Source organism: Triticum urartu, chromosome 2A (assembly GCF_056163025.1).
Source record: "Triticum urartu cultivar PI428250 chromosome 2A, HENAU_Tu73, whole genome shotgun sequence".
Lineage (NCBI taxonomy): Eukaryota > Viridiplantae > Streptophyta > Magnoliopsida > Poales > Poaceae > Triticum > Triticum urartu.
This window is the reverse complement of record NC_141874.1, coordinates 622,660,608-622,681,791: the sequence shown is the minus strand read 5'-3', so window position 1 is coordinate 622,681,791 and position 21,184 is coordinate 622,660,608. Positions and strand designations below refer to the sequence as shown.

The 21,184-nt window shown below is 45.4% G+C and overlaps 1 protein-coding gene across 1 annotated transcript; it reads left to right on the top strand.

The window, feature by feature from the left end:
* Window positions 1-4,727: 4,727 nt before the first annotated feature.
* On the top strand, window positions 4,728-9,121 carry LOC125530550 (uncharacterized). Its single transcript, XM_048694931.2, has 4 exons — window positions 4,728-5,250; window positions 5,341-5,426; window positions 5,567-5,722; window positions 8,753-9,121. Exons 1-4 carry the CDS (start codon window positions 4,978-4,980, stop codon window positions 8,925-8,927), a joined length of 690 nt encoding a protein of 229 aa, XP_048550888.2. The 5' UTR covers window positions 4,728-4,977; the 3' UTR covers window positions 8,928-9,121.
* Window positions 9,122-21,184: the final 12,063 nt, after the last annotated feature.

Genomic DNA, 21,184 nt, shown 5'->3' with positions numbered 1-21,184 from the left:
GTTAAGAGCCACGTTAGCCAACCTCTCATGCTTCTCTCTTTTACTCCTCATTCCTTGGTGTTTATATTTATTTTGATTTGTTGTAGGGATAAAGGGAAACTATAAAAGACGAAATTCAATCATAACCACTTTTAAGCGTTTCGTTTTGACAATATATTAGATTGATTCATGCATGAAACCATATTGATTCCCTATAAGGAATAAAACTACGCAACACATTACCTTTGATTGCAAACAACTCCCTCAACCTACATTGCTTTAAATATATAACTAGCTCGTGGAATTATTCAGTTTTTTTTTTCTATAAATTAGTCACATGGCTAAGTTAAACTAGATGATACTTTGTGTGTTGCCACAGAAATTTATAGCAATAATGTGGAGGGTTTGCATGTGATTGATGACGCAGATTGTTTACATGTGCTAGTAAATGAGTTATGGTGGGTTTGAAATGCCCTTCATGATGTTCAGAATGGGATCTCCTACTTAGATATGTAGGATGAGTCCGTTTTAAATTCTGATTGTTTGTTTTTGAAAGGTCAAATTGTGATTGTGAGTTGCATTCTTCAACATATCCTGTATTTGCAGATTTGGTTACGCAAACAAGACATTGTGTTTGACAAAAGAAATTGAATTTTCCTTTTGGAGTCCATCGCATGTTATATGCTAGGCATGAGCTGGCAACAATCCTAAATACTTACTACAACAATTGCAAGACAAAAAAAGTGATGATTTACGATGTTAGAATTGGTTCTCAAAGACTTGTGTCATTGTTTGGGCTACAACTTCAACATTGGACATGTTCTTGTTTTCACCTTTTCATTGCATGCCACATTTTGAGATATTTGTCTTTTTCATTTGGTCCAGTATGCATATTGCAATAAAAGCAATGTGTTCATTGCTCAAGAGGAGCTATATATGTCTTTCATTATCCAAATAAATGACATCTCATTTCAAAGATTTTTCAGGGGGAAAAGAACAGGTGGTGTCGATGTCGACAGCGCTCTCCTCTCCCTCTTTTCGGTGCCCTGCTCTGCAGCAAACGGACAATGGGGCTGTCTATCCGAGCAATGATGTCCATTTTTCTTGGCAAGATGAGTAGACTATGAAAACAAGGACTAGACAGGGACAAAAAAGTGAGAGACCAAAGGATCAGACAAAGAAAATGGTTGCACACTTGCACACGCAAGAACACTCAGCCTACGAGCTATACCTAGGTGCTCTTTGTACAGTACGGGTCTACCACTTTAGGTTTCTATTCTTTTCTTGCTGCATCTGTAGACTGTACACTGTGCCACTGTGGACTGTGGTGGTAGACTCCCAGTATGCATGTACTGCTGTCTGTTCGTCTCTCTGCGGTCCTCCCTTTCCAGGGAAACCAAACCATGCAGAAAGACTTGGCAACGGAACTGTGCAACGCCGCTGCTCCGCACATGCTTCCTGTCTCTCTCCCTCCCTCCCGTGGCTCGTGACCGGTTGGCAATCGCGCACCGCCCTCGGATCTTCCCCTGATCCGGATACAATCCTGCAGAAATCTGCACTGCCCACTGGGTTTGTGAGATAAAGGGAGATGCTATCGCATGAGGTAGGGCAAATTAAGCAAGTGGCTCTCTGGGTTGGGGAGGGTGGATGGCCCTGAAGAAGAGGCTTTTCGCAGCATCTGCAATGATCAAAATTCCCTCTGGCGGCAGCTCCGCTATAGCTGTAGGTTAATCTGGAAAGAAAACATCAGTGCGAGTGCTGCAGCAGCAATGCGTTTGGTTGGCCATGGCTGCTATCTTCTGCCGCGGCCAGCCCCACCACTAGCTTGCCCGGCCATTGAGGCGCAGCTGAACCTGATCAAGTTTTCAATCGGTGTATCATGCGTGTGGCCATATGCACGAACAGAGATGCAGGATGACCACAAGCACTGGCTGGCCACCGATACGCATGATTGGGCATGGATTCTACCTACGCTTGCTTCCTCCCTCGGCCCCTCGTACGTAGGAGTACATGGAAAAAGAACTGTGCACATGGATTGATTTTCTGGTGAGCAGCTAGCTTAGCAAGATTCCAAATACAAATGGAAAGACTGTTGCGTCTGGTATACTGGCTGGGGCATACGGCTGTTGTCATCCTCGAGTAAGCATTTGCATGGACATGCATCTATCGTTCGTCCATCTGTAAATCTGTATGTTCATCTGCTGGTGGCTGGAATCGATGAGCTGTGTGCCCATGATGCATCATGGCAGATGGGTCGTCGTGATGATTTTTCAAGAAAAGAGGGAGCGTATACAGTGAAGTGTGTGCGAGGCTTTTGGTGTAAACTCCCCCACAATTATTGAGCAATTGCCGGGAGCAAAAGGTACAATCACTGAAAATCTTGCACCCCCAACAAGCGCCCGGTAATGATATGCATGCCCCTCCTGAATTTTCTTGCTCAAAGTGGGGGAGGAGCTCCGTGAAACTTGAAAACAAAACGAAATCTGTCATTGAAATGATTTTCATTACAGGTATCCATATTTTTTTTCGAAAAGGGGGGACTCCCCAGCCTATTACAGGTATCCATATGGCTCTTCCGAATCACACAAGTTTGACTCGTGCTTGGGACTGAAAAGGATACATCATGGTGCTTCAGCTATCTGATGTACTACCGCTTTATTCGTATCCAGGCCATGAAATATAACGTTGCGAATTAGTTTACATGCGCTTATAGGTTATTAAGGAGAAATTATATCTTTGGTTCCTCAATCCTGCCAAAGAATAACTTGGTCCATCAACTCCACGCGGAATATTCTTTGTTTCTCGAGTGTCAAAACTGTTTCCTTGGTAAGCAATTTTGACAATAACGTGGTTGTGGTTTCATACATATGGCAGCTTAGCCGACACAAAAATATCAGATGATTTTAAAAACAGGGAAAAAAAATTCTTCGATAGAAATGTTCTAGAAAATCTCACGCATATTTGAACTTTTAAAATAAAAACATTTATGGCTATTCTAGGTTAGTTATGGATCCAAAATTCAAAAGTTTATTTGCTACACTTTGCAGGTTTTTAATTATATTTTCTGCTATTTTTTTGTTGCTATCTTTATCATTTCAATTTACCAATAAAATTTCTATATTTTTTGGTTTCACAAAAAGAATCAAAAATTTAATATGTATTTTTTTCCAAATTATATGAATCCTTAAATTAGACTTTCCTTAATTTTTGTCAAATTAGCTGAATTTGCCAACCAAAATTTTCACAAATCATGGGTTTTATTTCTTGCATTCTTTCGGATTCCTTTTCAACTTCTTTGCTCTAAAATTAGTACCACGTGTCAAACAATTGTCCATACATCATTGTTATTAGACCCATATTTAGTGGTGCAGCGGACAAATTCTAGATATTTTCGATAATTTTGGGACCAATATATCCGGTATAGAATTGATCTAGCGGCCTAATTTACAATTTGCCCTTTGTTGAGAGATCAAAATGGTTTTTCTTAGTCAATGGTTTACATACACTTAATATTGAACAAATTTTGAATTGCATAAATTACTATCACTAATTACCTTCCACCTCATGGAGCACATGCACGACATTCTTCAATTCATGTTGGAGAAATCACGAGAACTTAAAGCTCCATCAATGGGTTGTGACGCACCGCCACCGCTTCTCTGCCGCCAGAGTCATCCAGTTGATCGTGGACGGAAGTCATCAAGGCCATGGTCCTGCCGGACCGGCGCCCTATAGAAAAAACAGATGAAGGTAGTCAGCGTTGCCGGAAGATCCACATATCTAAAGTCCCAACCTCCAAAAAAGCTCATAGGGCTCACGCTGGCATCGGAGGTCATACCAACATGACGGAGAGGAGGCGGATGACCAAATTGCAAAAGGAAGTCGTCGCCGCTGCCAACATGACAAACCCTAACCTCCCCACCAATAGACCAGCGGGAATTCATGCCAACAAGCTATCAAGTCACCACGGTTGACATTATCAAGATGGAGAGGCTCGAGAAAATTTACTTCCCCATATTGACACCTTCGTCACCACCAATGGAGCTCCGCCACATAACTCTACTGAAAAGAAAAACTAGAGTTTCATCCGGCGGATCTGTAAATCGATGCGTAGATCAAAATGCCACATGACTAACCAGACCTGGCCAAACAGGCCGGCCCGGCCCGGCATGACCCAGCCCGTGCTAATCGTGCCTAGCCCGGCACGGCCCGCCATGGCACGTTTAATAGCCGGGCCGTGTCGTGCTGGCCCACGGGCGTGGCTCTCTGGCCCAGGCACGCCCTGATTATTAAACGGCCCGGCCCGTGGCACGTTTAGCATGCTAGCCCATCTGATTTTTAGCCTGTTGGGCTGTAATTTAGGTCATATATAAAAAAAATCTGAACAAAAATTAAACGGGCCGTGCCGTGCCGACCCACGTGCCCAGCCTCCAGGCCCAGGCATGGCCCATGGCGTGCCGCGTGCCGGGCCTAGCCCGTTTAACTCGGGCCGTGCCGTGCCGTTCCTGCGTGCTACCGGGCCGGTCCAGTTAGCACGGCCCGTTTGGCCAGCTATATGACTAACAATCGGAAATTTCTTCTAGAAAAACAATGTGAAATCTAGCTCCATGCGTTTGGCGTAGAAAGAACTTGGGGGAACTTGTTGCATATAACTGACAAAGCATATGTAGAGAACGCTAGCTAGTTTATAACAGGTAAGCATCACCACACAAGCTACAAAAGCAGGAGCCGATGGATGAATCTGAAGGATCAGCAGCTACAGCAACGAGCAGTACCACAATTTGAGCAAAAGGCTCTTTAAAGGGTGGGTCTCTGTCCAGTCCCCTTCCCAGCTATAGCTTGCCCACCGCTCTTGTTCCCCTTTCTCTCTCAAACCTAGGCAAGAAATCACCTACCCCTCTCTCTCTCCATCAGCCTCTCTCTATCCTCTCCTTGGCATCTCATGCCCCCAAGCTAAGCTAGGTCGCGCGCGCCGATCAATCGCGTGCATGATCCTGCATGGAAGGGGGTAGCCAGCTGGGGGCGTGCCTTCCCAGCCTCTACGCGCTCGATCCGTACGCATCCCCTCCCCTCCTCGCTCCATTGCCGAACCAGCACAAGCTTCACCAGATGCCGCTGGTGCTCCAAGAGCAGCCCGGGAACCACGGCGTGATGTTCTCCTCGGACCATGGCGGGGGCCTGTACCCGCTGCTTCCGGGGATCCCCTTCTGCCACTCCGCCGCCGCCTGCGAGAAGCCCACCGGGTTCGCGCCCTTGGGCGGCACCGGCGAGGTAACTGACGCTGACGTGCATGCTTGACCGCCTTTGTTGTCGCATGGTGTTTCTTGGTTGATTTCTTAGAAATCTTGTGTTTTCTCTCAGGCGGGCACATCGGCGGCCAGAGCGGCCAACGAGTTTGCTAGTACTACTACTACCACCACAGCCAGCTGCCATGGTCCGAGCTCATGGTAAGATGTGTGTTGCTATATGCCTGCTGTACAGTATAGTGTTAGTGGACGATTGGGCGTCTGATAGTGCTAACAGCTAGGGTTTCACGAGCTAGCTAGGGGACTGATGGGTATGGTGACGGATGGTGGTGGGCGCGCAGGTGGAAGGGGGCGGAGAAGGGGAAGATGAAGGTGAGGAGGAAGATGAGGGAGCCGCGGTTCTGCTTCCAGACCAGGAGCGAAGTGGACGTGCTGGACGACGGATACAAGTGGAGGAAGTACGGACAGAAGGTTGTCAAGAACAGCCTTCATCCCAGGTATGCACGCACATGCGCTTACCCTAATTCGTTTTCTACTAGTACTACATATGCATGACATGCCCAAATCCAATTCGAGGATGTGCGCGAACTGTGAAGTGCCTTAGATTCCGCCGACCGTCCCCATTCATGGCCTCTAATTTGCAGATTCTGAAAACGCGGAAATAGAAAAAAGTGGGATAGCAATAACATGTCCATTCAAATCCTACATGTTTTTTTTTGTTTTTTTTGGGTTGCATCACAGAAAGACATAGAATTATTTTCAAGATGTTGAAGTTGATGAAAAAAAATTCTATAAAATCTAGTGCAAATGAATCATTAGAAAAATCCCTATGGTTTACAATCCTAAAAACCACAAACCACACAGGAGGATTCTTAAGGACCGGAATCCTCTTTTTCTATATAAAAAATCCTTTGAATCAAACAATTTTAAGATATGTTATTGGATTACAGAAGCCAAATAATTTGCCCTTCATAATCAGAATAAGTGATAATTAATCCATTGCCCACATTATAAAATGAATCATTTATCTCTAAGTTGCTTGGAAAACCCGTACCCATATATCTACTTTCCAAGCCTTTGGGTCAACATTCAAACATTGTCGAGAACCAACCTGTGCTTGGATTCTTACGAGGATGGTTGTACTCACAGCACATCGGGGGTCAAACCATAGGTTTAATGCTCTTTGTGTCCCACTAAGGTGATATATTCTTTCGGTGGGCCATGTGGTGAATTTGTCAATCTGAAGCTTCGTAACTCGTGTCTTCGGTAGTTGTTGTGTGAGTGTGTGTATGTGGTGGTGGTTTACTTGCATGTGAGCGTCTACATTGTACTTAGTGTTTCTAAGAAAATCAAATCATTGGCATCTCCGCTCACTCCACACATAACCTTAAGAAAGACTTGGAAGTATGATAAATATGCACTATAGTATGTTTCCCAAAATGGGTGCCTTGTTCATTATTTAGTATACACAATAAGCATAAAAATGAAGCATCGTTGTGTCGATCTCCAAGACATATCGAATTGATATGCACCACTCAACTGAGCATCCTTGATTAAATGAATTCTTTAGGAATTTACATACACTTTAATTAATTGTATGAATTCCATGCAAAATATTATAGTGTTAGATTGTTTAGTATACCATGACCTTTCCAACCATGCTTTGAGGTTGCCAAAATTCTGTGAAATTCATTTCTACCATCCAAATTCATAGGAATTTTGGCATGAACTCAAACGTCGTCGTATTGTACTTTGAGATCCTATATTAATGCAAGATTTTCATAGGAATTTTGGAGCATTGCAACTGGATTTCTTATAAAGTGTTCCTATAGACGGCTCTTGGCTGTTGGGTTGCTTGCCTGGTGTGTACACAGTTTTTAGCTCGCATGGTTTTGTCCACATTCAGATCATGTATGCATGCATCATCTTCATTGGATGTGCAATTGCTCGGAATGGATCATCATCTTTTTTGCATCCTCCTAGGTACAACATCGGTCATGTATGACTTTTGCTATTTACGGGCATGATCCTTTGTGTGTGCGCGTTGGTGTTGGTTGTGTGCATCATAGTCGTGCGGAGGCCGAGTGTGTGCTCATTGTATTTGTATCTCCTTGATGCTACATTATGAATTAAAAATAATAAAAGTGCTCTTCATCGGAAAAAAGTGCATGATTTGTAGGATTGAATCCCACATGATTTTTTTTCTAAGACTTCCTTTGCACTACATTGTAAAGGAAACTTTGCATCCACCTAAACCTCTTACGAAAAATCATTTGTTTTTCCTGTGATACATGCAATTAAATAAAGTTCGTTACAAATTCAACCATTATCATTTGAGTGACATGATATTGTAATCCTACGTTTTCCCAATTCACATACATTCAAAATTATGTAAATAATCCTCAAGTCCAATGCACCATCATCTCCTAATGTCTTCGTTTGCTCTGAATCATTTATTATAGGCATGTATTCAGAAATTCTAGTGTTTTGAGCTCTTTCAGGAATATGGATAGTTGCATGATATACCAAACATGTGTTGTCCCTAACACTGCGTTTTCTAAACCTTCTGGCCAGAGAGTTAAAAAAACATCCCAATTATTAATTAATTAAAACAAGGTTATCACAATCATTCCTTACAACATTCGCCATGCAGGGGCGGAACACTAGCCAGAGAGTTGGTTAGGTTTGTGGGATTAAAAACCCTACCAATCTTTCTTGTGATACACTTTTGTACTTGACTGTAAATGAAAACTCCATTGAGTGTAACCTAGAAAAATTCCAATGGATCATGACTTCCCCTGCGTTGTAACCAAATATTCATCGGTGCCAATTCCATAATCTCCAATCTTATTGGGTTGAAGCGGGCATGCCTCTGTAATACTGTATTTTATTTCCTTCTGTTTTGGTGTTTTTGAATTAATATTATTTTTGTATAGAGATCATTTCCCACATTTCTTTTCTGCTTTGGTCAAGTTCTGACCATGCTTGCATTTAGCTTGTACTCCCTTTTTTTTGCGGGGGAGCTTGTACTCCCTTTGTTCCAAAAACTTGAAGTTCTAGGTTAGTCTCAAGTCAAACCTTTTCAAGTTTGACCAACCTTATAGGTAAATTGCTATGTACAACATCAAATATGTATAGTATGAAAATACATGTTATGTTGATTCTAATAAAGCTAATAGTGTTATAGATGTTGCTATATTTATCTACAAACTTGGTCAAACTTAAAAGAGGTTTGGCTTAGGTGTGTTATAGATGTTGCTATATTTAGTGTTATACATGTATTTTCACACTGAAGAACGTGTGTAGTGATAGATACTACAATCTTTTTCCACAATGAGTATCATACAGTGTTCATGAATGTTAACTGTGCCAGTACTTCAATTATAGATTATTATGACACGTGTGATGTGATGTACTGCGTCTCGAGAGATCTATTGTGGATTAATTACTGATTTTTTTTCTGGCAAAATTGGCTTCTCTGAACCTGTATATGTCTGTCTTATTTGCGTACGTGTGGGTGCGTGCAGGAGCTACTACCGGTGCACCCACAGCAACTGCCGCGTGAAGAAGCGTGTGGAGCGGCTGTCCGAGGACTGCCGCATGGTGATCACCACCTACGAGGGCCGCCACACCCACACCCCCTGCAGCGACGACGACGCCGCCGGCGACCACACCGGCAGCTGCGCCTTCACCTCCTTCTGATCGATCGGCTGATATTTGCCGAAACGCACACAAAACACGTATTAGCTGGGTATGGTAGAAGCATGCATGCTTTTGGTAATTTGGTTTAGATAGACTAGTCACCGTTATTATTACTGCATGCAAACATGCAATGTGGAGGATAAATATACATATTGAGTTATAATATCCTGTTGTGCATCGGTATGTATGTCTTAGAGCATCTACAGTCGCGAGGTGCTAATTCGGCCCCTCAAACATGTCCGCGAGCATTGACGAAACACACCTCATATTTCCCTCTCCACATCCTCATATCTCATATCTTTTTGACAGAACCTCGTCAGAGGGCGGGGAGCTCCCGCATTGCATTAAGAAGAAGAGAGTTGGTCCGGTTAATAAGGGAAACTGGACCCAAAAACCATACATGGTATCAGTTAATTAAGGGAAACCGACGAAGACCATACACACCGGACTAGCACTCAAGGGACGTCGTCCGAGCCAGATACAAGGGTGCAAGGCCCAATACCATGGTCAACACAACATACCCGACCAAGACAACCACTGCAACCTGAAGAACATGCCTGCAACTCGATGTGAACTCGCACCTAACCTTTTGGAAAATGAGATCAACCATTGGCCTCCACCAATGCACGAATTGCCTGGGTCGCTGTCGGCGTAGGGGGTTTCTTGTACATCCGTAGATAAGAGTTCATCTTCTCTTGCACATCCTCTTCGGAGCCTTTCTTAGATTTCATCCCCTTCGGTAGTTCCCCATAAGCCTCCGCCAACCTATATTCAGCGCGTTTGGCAGTAGGAATGTTGTTGTTTCTATTCTTATTATCCAAACGTCCACTACGCCTCTCGGAACAAGAAGATGCCCCTTCAATCTGCACATGAATCGGTTCCTCGAGCAAGGACAGCGGTGCCGCGCAACTGAAACTGCTTAGGAACTCATCCAACAAGGTAGTTGATGGCACGCCAATATCACCAAGTGGTTCCTCGGACCCAGAAGACATCATATTGGTAGTGCCCCCTGAAGCAAGCTTCATTGAAGAGGGGACGAAGGGAGGCACCTCTCCAACCAAACCATCAGGCAAGGCCACCTCAATCTGCTCCATATCATTGCTCGCTATGACTATCTCAGCCACCTTAGCTTGCTCCTCCTCTCCTAGAATCACCGTCTTGTGCAGAACGACATCCAACGTAGGAAGAACATCTGCAGGCAGCGCCACAGTTGCCAGCACCTCAGACGAGCACCCGGCCACTCCCGCCTGACTGACATCCTTGCCATAGGCAACAACAAGAGGCGTCGGTGGCTCCTCATGCTCGCACCAGGGAGGAGGCGAACCCAAAGGCGCCAAGGAGGAAGATCCCCCACTGTTCCCCACTACTTTGCCACTGATAGCCTCCAGCTGCTCCAAGAGGCTCGAGACCTGGGCCGCCCAACCCTGCAGAGCAACCGCCATGTCACGGAGGGGTTGAACGACATCCTCCACACGAGCGGTAACCAGAGCCTGCAACTCGGCGCGCAACGCCTCGGTCTGAGCTGCAAAGAGGGGTTGCAGCAGCCCCAAATCAGCAGCCAAGGCCGACTCGTCAGGGCCGGACTGACCCGACCAGGGGCTGCCAGAGTTGCTACAAGGGGCCCCTTGAACGAGCCCAGTCGGGGCGTCAACAACTGCTGCCCACGAGCGCTGCCGCAACTGCGGTGAAGGAGCTGGGGACGGGTGTTGAAGGCGAGGAGCAGCCGGCGGCGACAGGGAGCCGCGGAGATGACCATTGCCGGTAGGGAGGCGGCCCGGACAGCCGCGCTCGCAATGCCCAGAGCGGCCGCAACCCAGGCAGGTGACAGGCCCACAACAGTCGGCGACGAAGTGGTCCTCCGCCAAGCAACGGAAGCAGAGCCCATAAGCTCTCCGCTTGAAAGCAAGGGAGCGGTCGGTGTCCTTCTTGCGGGGCAGGGCAGACAGTTTCTCCAGCCTCCGGCGATGTTGGCCCCCGACCTCCACCCACCCCTTCTCCGTAGGTGCCTGCGAAGCATCGGTCACTACCAGCGGCGTGAAATTCGGAGGAAGCCGATCTGGAGGTGGTGGCAGCTTGAGCGGAGGGGGGATCCCAGGGCAATCCACGGAGCGCGCGAGAGAGTCCCCGTCTCCATCCTCAGCACCGGCAGCCAGCAACACTGGATCTGGATCTGCAGGGGAGCTAGGACGGAGGGGAGGTTGGGGGCGTTGGTGGCTGTGGAGGGATCACAGGGGGTGAGTTTGGTGGTGGGAGAGGAGGCCATGGTTAGGGGTGGAGGACGGGATGCGAACTAAGCCGTAGCCGCGGCGGCGGCGGAGTCGCAGCAGCGTCGCGGGAGCTAAGATATGGGATTTTTCCCTGCCAGATAAATCTGACAAAAAAAAGTCATATCTCATATCCGACACCCTATATCCATGATATACATGCAACATGAGCTACTCTACGTGATCAAATGACGGGCAGCAAAATCGGCTGCAAATGGATATAAACGAGCTTCACATCATTCAAAAGATCATCTGAGTTCGTCACCGGACAAATTCTTAAACATCAACAACTAAAAATGATATAAACATTGGAGGAGAAGTGGGATCACCACTTCCATGCCGGGCCGTTGCCCTTCCGATCACCGGTGCAGTTGTAGGCATCCGCGGCTGGTGGAGAATCTTGGTCGTTGTCGGAGGAGGTGGAGTTGTCGTCGTCGCCGTTGTCGGAGTCGGAGTCAGAGGAGGACATGACGATCAGCCCCTTCATTCGGCGGATGGCCTTGTCCTACGTCGCTTCAGCTTGGCGGGTCGAGTCACCTCCGCCGCTGCCTCCTTCGCCTCCCGCTCCGACTGCTCTATGACTAGCTGGAGCGCCTTTGTGTTCTTCCACCGGAGGCGGCGAGCGTCCGTCTCCGTCGTCAGGAGCGACCGGCGATAGACCCATGCGAGGAGCCGCTCGTCCTCGTAGAGCTCTGCTGGCATCCCGCGGCGACGACGCATGGACCACTCCGCCGCCACCCTCTCCCTTGCCCGCTGCCTCTCGCGGCGGGCGGCGCGCGCCTGCAATTCTGGAGTGCGTGTGCGGGCCCATGGCGCGGGCACTAGCCCCACTGTTGCCTCGCGGAGGAGCAGTCGGCGGTAGAAGGGTATGACGCGAGGGCGGTGCGTACTGTGTTGTCCTGCCGGAGCTGACCACGGGCTGGGAGGGTCCAGCTCCCGCGTCCGCGCTGGCCGGCGCGGGAGTTGTGGTGAAGCTGCAGATCCGGAGCTGCCCTCAGTCTCCAGCTTGGACCGCTCCAAGGCAATGCGAAGGGCCAACTCGTCGTCGGAGTCGAGGTCGGAGCCGGAGTGGCTGCCGGAGCTTGACATCGCACCGTATTGGATCAGAATGCGGGTGGGGAGAGGACAGGACAGAGCGAGAGAGACGAGTGGAGTGAGCTAGGGTTCAGAGCTGAAACCAGATTGGGGATTTTATGGGACACCTATGGGGTCGATGGTGGGCCGAGCCTACCAGGCGGACGCGCCCGGACATGCCCGGGCCGCCCCATATCTACCCTAGATTTGGGCAGGACATGAGGGAGCCGGACAGTCCAGACGTTTAAGGCCGGTTTGAGGCACCTGTGTGGGTTGATTTTTTGTGACTGGTCGGCCCGCTCGGACGTTTGAGATGTGTTTGGGGTGCCCGTAGATGCTCTTACCTATTTCCTCCTTATGCACATATTTATCCGATGGAGTACCAGTGTACTACTACTCCACTATGTTCTACGCAGCATGCACTACCAGATGTACAGTAGTGCCTAGCTAGCTGATGGATCATGCACATGTGCCTGCTGCTGCTGCTAGCCTAAAGCCTTGGGCGTGGCTGCAATGCATGCCAAGCTTGGCACCGAAAGAGAGGCCATGATCTTCTTGTCTGTCGGCCATGTATACGCATAATCCAATAGCTATCTGCAGCTCGCAGCGCTGCAAGCACGCTGGCTAAAATCCAGGAGGCAGCTCGGGGTCCTTGCATGTGTACTCGCTCATCATGCATGCATGCATGCTGGCCTGCTAATGATGGTGAGACTGCATCCACCTGTGTGTCGCCAGTAAGCTTCTAAACGGGCTCGGACAAACTCCCATTCACAAGTTATTGTCGATCTGACCGCATCTGCAGGGAGAGCGACAAACTGGAAAAGCTTCGGTCCAAGAAGAAAATGGACTGATAAAACGCCGGCCCGTGTGATTAATTCAGGGCGACAAGCGGTTTGAAAGTGAAGAAAGATCCTGGGCTCCTGGCCCTGAAGTTGCGCTCCGGCTTCCGACGGGTGGCAGAACTGCATACACAACTCCAGCAGAAGAACTGCATACAGCCACTACTGATCATCTGGCAGTACATTTTTTTTTGCCCTTGGTTCAGATTCAGTATTTTCAAAGCAGAAGCTGGTTTTGGAATCCGAACCAAGCGGATCCTTAATCTGCTGTATTGTAGTGTTTGGCAGACCGAACTGCACCTTTTTCTTTTGTGCCACCTGCGGCTTTCTGCTATGAACTTTTATTTTCTTTTGGTGGAAAAAGGCACAAGGCCAGATATAAGCCCTTTAAAAGAACTCCCTTACAAGAATAAAAAAAATACAAAGAAGTCCTTCAAGAAAAATATCACCATCTTCCATCTGCTTCCCTTGACAGCATGCCGCGAACAACGTTCTTTATCGCCTCTCTGCCTCCGTCTTACTGAAGTAACCTTATTGAAGATCATGAGCTTGTAAAAGCAGCAACAGATAAGTTATCAGTGTTCCTCTCCTAGGATAATCCCAACTCCGACCAAACATAGGAGAGGAACGCAAACACCACAAGTTCCCTAACCGAGTCGCATCTGGCCGAGTTTCACCGCTCGAGATGGATCTAGAGAACAAAAAACATAAAGTAGATACATTCCCTCTTTAGGCCACCGTTGTGGATAAATGTTACTATTTCCCTCCCCAAATAGATGGCATATAAATTCAGTCAGAAGGTAAACGCTTTCTAAGTTTGACCAAGTATATATACAAAATAGTAAGATAAACATTATCAAATCAATATCAATATATCCGTCGTTAGATTTATTCCAATGATATATTTATTCAATATTGTAGTTGTTGATATTTTCTTCTATATATTTGGTCAAATTCAGAAAGAATTGACTTTTTGACCAAATTAATATGCCATGTACTTGAGGACGGAGGGAGTAATCAGAGCAGAATGAATGTCTGGCGATCAACACCATCTCTGAGGGATGGCCATAGACATGGGGAAAGACAGGAACCATTATTCGTGCCATAAGAACATCTCTAATAGCTTGTCTATATGGACGTCTATACTAGTTTTTCACAACGTGAGCCCAAAACAGACGTCCAACAGCTCGTGCAAGTTCATGCCTGGGTTAAATAGGTGCCTGGGCTAGGCTTGGGAAGACAATGGTTTTCTACCTGGCAGGCAAGCATGTGGTAAGGTCGTTTGGTTCGTGCCTGGCCTGGCCGTGATTCAAAGTGGGACCGTACATGTGCTAATTACTGCATCAGTACATATTAGTAAACCAGGCAGCTATTTTAGAGTCCAGGCATCGGCCAAGCATCCGAATTCAGACGCCTGGACCATGCTAAGTAGGTGCATGCAGTTTTTGACCAGGCTAACCACAAGTATATCCCTCCAGGCCAGGCTAGTGCAGGCATGACCAGGCTACCAACCAAACGACTATCAGGCAGCTCCCAGGGAGGATTCAGGCCAGGCACAAAATGGTCAGGACGCCAACCAAACTGGCCCTAAATCCACCTCCACAATGTCCACGCCAATGACGAATGACTAGAGAACCCTATGGGGCACAAACCAGACACACAGATGTGGGGTTCCCATCGACAGCGGGTAGAGAACGCCGCGGTGACGCCAACGGGCCAAGGGGAAAAGTTTGGCCGTGTTGGGGAACGTAGTAATTTCAAAAAAATTCCTACGCACACGCAAGATCATGGTGATGCATAGCAACGAGAGGGGAGAGTGTGATCTACGTACCCTCGTAGACCGACAGCGGAAGCGTTATGACAACGCGGTTGATGTAGTCGTACGTGTTCACGGCCCGACCGATCAAGCACCGAAACTACGGCACCTCCGAGTTTTAGCACACGTTCAGCTCGATGACGATCCCCGGACTCCGATCCAGCAAAGTGCCAGGGAAGAGTTCCGTCAGCACGACGGCGTGGTGACGATCTTGATGTTCTACTGTTGCAGGGCTTCGCCTAAGCACCGCTACAATATTATCGAGGAGTATGGTGGAAGGGGGCACCGCACACGGCTAAGAAAACGATCACGTGGATCAACTTGTGTGTCTAGGGATGCCTCCTGCCCCCGTATATAAAGGAGCAAGGGGAGGAGGCCGGCCGGCCCTAGGGCGCGCCAAGGAGGAGGAGTCCTCCTCCTAGTAGGAGTAGGACTCCCCTCTTTCCTACTCCTACTAGGAGGGGGAAAGGAAGGGGGAGAGGGAGAAGGAAAGGGGGGCGCCCCCCCCCTCTCCTAGTCCAATTCGGACCAGAGGGGGAGGGGGCGCGCGGCCCACCCTGGCCGCCCCTCTCTCTCTCCACTATGGCCCATAAGGCCCATTACTTCTCGGGGGGGGGGGGGGGTTCCGGTAACCCTCCGACACTTCGGTTTTCTCCGAAATCATCCGGAACACTTCTGGTGTCCGAATATAGCCGTCCAATATATCAATCTTTATGTCTCGGCCATTTCGATACTCCTCGTCATGTCCGTGATCACATCCGAAACTCCGAACTAACTTCGGTACATCAAAACTCATAAACTCATAATATAACTGTCATCGAAACCTTAAGCGTGCGGACCCTACGGGTTCGAGAACAATGTAGACATGACCGAGACATGTCTCCGGTCAATAACCAATAGCGGAACCTGGATGCTCATATTGGCTCCCACATATTCTACGAAGATCTTTATCGGTCAGACCGCATAACAACATACGTTGTTCCCTTTGTCATCGGTATGTTACTTGCCCGAGATTCGATCGTCGGTATCTCAATACCTAGTTCAATCTCGTTACCGGCAAGTCTCTTTACTCGTTTCGTAATACATCATCTCGCAACTAACTCATTAGTTGCAATGCTTACAAGGCTTATGTGATGTGCATTACCGAGAGGGCCCAGAGATACCTCTCCGACAATCGGAGTGACAAATCCTAATCTCGAAATACGTCAACCCAACATTTACCTTTGGAGACACCTGTAGAGCTCCTTTATAATCACCTAGTTATGTTGTGACGTTTGGTAGCACACAAAGTGTTCCTCCGGCAAACGGGGGTTGCATAATCTCATAGTCATAGGAACATGTATAAGTCATGAAGAAAGCAATAGCAACATACTAAACGATCGGGTGCTAAGCTAATGGAATGGGTCATGTCAATCACATCATTCTTCTAATGATGTGATCCCATTAATCAAATAACAACTCTTTTGTTCATGGTTAGGAAACATAACCATCTTCGATTAACGAGCTAGTCAAGTAGAGGCATACTAGTGACACTCTGTTTGTCTATGTATTCACACATGTATTATGTTTCCGATTAATACAATTCTAACATGAATAATAAACGTTTATCATGATATAAGGAAATAAATAATAACTTTATTATTGCCTCTAGGGCACATTTCCTTCAGTCTCCCACTTGCACTAGAGTCAATAATCTAGTTCACATCGCCATGTGATTCAACACTAATAGTTCACATCACCATGTGATTAAGACCCATAGTTCACATCGTCATGTGACCTATACCCAAAGGGTTTACTAGAGTCAGTAATCTAGTTCACATCGTTTATGTGATTAACACCCAAAAAGTACTAAGGTGTGATCATGTTTTGCTTGTGAGATAATTTTAGTCAACGGGTCTGTCACATACAGATCCGTAAGTATTTTGCGAATTCTATGTCTACAATGCTCTGCACGGAGCTACTCTAGCTAATTGCTCCCACTTTCAATATGTATCTAGATCGAGACTTAGAGTCATCCAGATATGTGTCAAAACTTGCATCGACGTAACTTTTTACGACGAACCTTTTGTCACCTCCATAATTGAGAAATATTTCCTTATTCCACTAAGGATAATTTTGACCGCTGTCCAGTGATCTACTCTTAGATCACTATTGTACTCCCTTGCTTAACACAGTGTAGGGTATACAATAGATCTGGTACACAGCATGGCATACTTTATAGAACCTATGGCTGAGGCATAGGGAATGACTTTCATTCTCTTTCTATCTTCTGCCATGGTCGGGCTTTGAGTCTTACTCAATTTCACACCTTGTAACACAGCCAAGAACTCTTTCTTTGACTGTTCCATTTTTGAACTACTTCAAAATATTGTCAAGGTATGTACTCATTGAAAAAACTTATCAAGCGTCTTGATCTATCTCTATAGATCTTGATGCTTAATATGTAAGCAGCTTCACCGAGGTCTTTCTTTGAAAAAATTCTTTCAAAACACTCCTTTATACTTTGCAGAATAATTCTACATTATTTCCGATCAACAATATGTCATTCACATATACTTATCAGAAATGCTGTAGTGCTCCCACTCACTTTCTTGTAAATACAGTCTTCACCGCAAGTCTGTATAAAACTATATGCTTTGATCATCTTATCAAAGCGCATATTCCAACTCCGAGATGCTTGCACCAGTTCATATATGGATCGCTGGAGCTTGCACATTTTGTTAGCACCTTTAGGATTGACAAAACCTTCTGGTTGTATCATATACAACTCTTCTTTAATAAATCCATTAAGAAATGCAGTTTTTTGTTTATCCATTTGCCAGATTTCATAAATTGTGGCAATTGCTAACATGATTCGGACAGACTTAAGCATAGATACGAGTGGGAAACTCTCATCGTAGTCAACACCTTGAACTTGTCGAAAACCTTTTGCGACAATTCTAGCTTTGTAGATAGTAACACTACTATCAACGTCCGTCTTCTTCTTGAAGATCCATTTAATCAGTGACTCACCGATCTTTGGGCAAGTCAATCAAAGTCCATACTTTGTTCTTATACATGGATCTCATCTCAGATTTCATGGCCTCATGCCATTTCGTGGAATCTGGGCTCATCATCGCTTCCTCATAGTTCGTAGGTTCGCCATGGTCAAGTAACATGACCTCCAGAACATGATTACCGTACCACTCTGGTGCGGATCTCACTCTGGTTTACCTATGAGGTTCGGTAGTAACTTGATCTGAAGTTACATGATCATCATCATTAGCTTCCTCACTAATTGGTGTAGGAGTCACAGAAACAGATTTCTGTGATGAACTACTTTCCAATAAGGGAGCAGGTACAGTTACCTCATCAAGTTGTACTTTCCTCCCACTCACTTCTTTTGAGAGAAACTCCTTCTCTAGAAAGGATCCATTCTCAGCAATGAATAACTTGCCTTTAGATTTGTGATAGAAGGTGTACCCAACATTTTCTTTGGGGTATCCTATGAAGACGCACTTCTCCGATTTGGGTTTGAGCTTATCAGGTTGAAACTTTTCCACATAAGCATTGCAACCTCAAATTTTAAGAAACGTCAACTTTGGTTTCTTGCCAAACCATAGTTCATACGATGTCGCCTCAACGGATTTAGATGGTGCCCTTTTTAATGTGAATGCAGCTGTCTCTAATGAATAACCCCAAAACTATAGTGATTAATCGGTAAGAAAACATCATAGACTGCACTATATCCAATAATAGTACGGTTATGAAGTTCGGACACACCATTACACTGTGGTGTTCCAGGTGGCGTGAGTAGTGAAATTATTTCACATTGTTTTAACTGAAGGCCAAACTCGTAACTCAAATATTTTACTTCTGCGATCATATCATAGAAACTTTTATTTTTGTTACAATGATTCTCCACTTCACTCTGAAATTCTTTGAACTTTTCAAATGTTTCAGACTTGTGTTTCATCAAGTAGATATACTCATATCTGCTCAAATCATCTGTGAAGATCAGAAAATAATGATACCTGCCGCGAGTCTCAATATTCATCGGACCACATACATCAGTATGTATGATTTCGAACAAATATGTTGCTCGCTCCATTGTTCCGGAGAACAAAGTCTTAGTCATCTTGCCCATGAGGCATGGTTCGCAAGCATCAACTTATTCATAATCAAGTGATTTCAAAAGCCCATCAGCATGGAGTTTCTTCATGCGCTTTACACCAATATGACCTAAACGGCAGTGCCACAAGTAAGTTGCACTATCATTATTAACTTTGCATCTTTTGGTTTCAATATTATGAATATGTGTATCACTACGATCGAGATCCAACGAACCATTTTCATTGGGTGTGTAACCATATAAGATTTTATTCATGTAAATAGAACAACAATTTATTCTCTTACTTAAATGAATAACCGTATTGCAATAAACATGATCAAATCATATTCATGCTCAACGCAAACACTAAATAACATTTATTTTAGGTTTAACACTAATCCCGAAAGTATAGGGAGTGTGCGATGATGATCATATCAATCTTGGAACCATTTCCAATACACATCGTCACTTCACCCTTAACTAGTCTCTGTTCATTCTGCAACTCCCGTTTCGAGTTACTATTCTTAGCAACTGAACCAGTATCAAATACCGATGGGTTGCTACGAACACTAGTAAAATACACATCAATAATCTGTATATCAAATATATCTTTGTTCACTTTGCCATCCTTCTTATCTGCCAAATACTTGGGGCAGTTTCGCTTCCAGTGACCAGTCCCTTTGCAGTAGAAGCACTAAGTCTCAGGCTTAGGACCAGACTTGGGCTTCTTCACTTGAACAGCAACTTGCTTGCTGTTCTTCTTAAAGTTCCCCTTCTTCCCTCTGCCCTTTTCTTGAAACTAGTGGTCTTGTCTACCATCAACACTTGATGTTTTTCTCGATTTCTACCTTCGTCAATTTCAGTATTACGAAGAGTTTGGGAATCGTTTCCGTTATCCCTTGCATATCATAGTTCATCACGAAGTTCTACTAATTTGGTGATGGTGACTAGAGAATTCTGTCAATCACTATTTTATCTGGAAGATTAACTCCCACTTGATTCAAGCAATTGTAGTACCTAGACAATCTGAGCACATGCTCACTAGTTGAGCGATTCTCCTTCATCTTTTAGCTATAGAACCTGTTGGAGACTTCATATCTCTCAACTCGGGTATTTTCTTGAAATATTAACTTCAACTCCTGGAACATCTCATATGACCCATGACGTTCAAAACGTCTTTGATGTCCCGATTCTAAGTCATTAAGCATGGTGCACTAAACTATCAAGTAGTCATTATATTGAGCTAGCCAAACGTTCATAACGTCTACATCTGCTCCTGCAATAGGTCTGTCACCTAGCGGTACATCAAGGACATAATTCTTCTGTACAGCAATGAGGATAAACCTCAGATCACGGATCCAATCCGCATCATTGCTACTAACATCTTTCAACACAATTTTCTCTAGGAACATATCAAAATAAACATATGAAAGCAACGATGCAAGCTATTGATCTACAACATAGATATGCTAATACCACCAGGACTAAGTTCATGATAAATTAAAGTTCAATTAATCATATTACTTAAGAACTCCCACTTAGATAGACATCCCTCTAATCCTCTAAGTGATCACGTGATCCAAATCAACTAAACCATGTCCGATCATCACGTGAGATGGAGTAGTTTCAATGGTGAACATCACTATGTTGATCATATCTACTATATGATTCACGCTCGACCTTTCGGTCTCCGTGTTCCGAGGCCATATCTGTATATGCTTGGCTCGTCAAGTATAACCTGAGTATTCTGCGTGTGCAACTGTTGTGCTTGTGATCTCCATCCTCGAAGCACCGTCATAATCACCATTGTCACCGGCACGACACCTTGATCATCATCGTAGCATCATTGTCATCTCGCCAATCTTATGCTTCCACGACTATCGCTACTGCTTAGTGATAAAGTAAAGCATTACAGCGCAATTGCATTGCATACAATAAAGCGACAACCATATGGCTCCTGCCAGTTGCCGATAACTCGGTTACAAAACATGATCATCTCATACAATAAATTTAGCATCATGTCTTGACCATATCACATCACAACATGCCCTGCAAAAACAAGTTAGACGTCTTCTACTTTGTTGTTGCAAGTTTTATGTGGCTGCTACGGGCTTAGCAAGAACCAATCCTACCTACGCATCAAAACCACAACGATAGTTTGTCAAGTTGGTGCT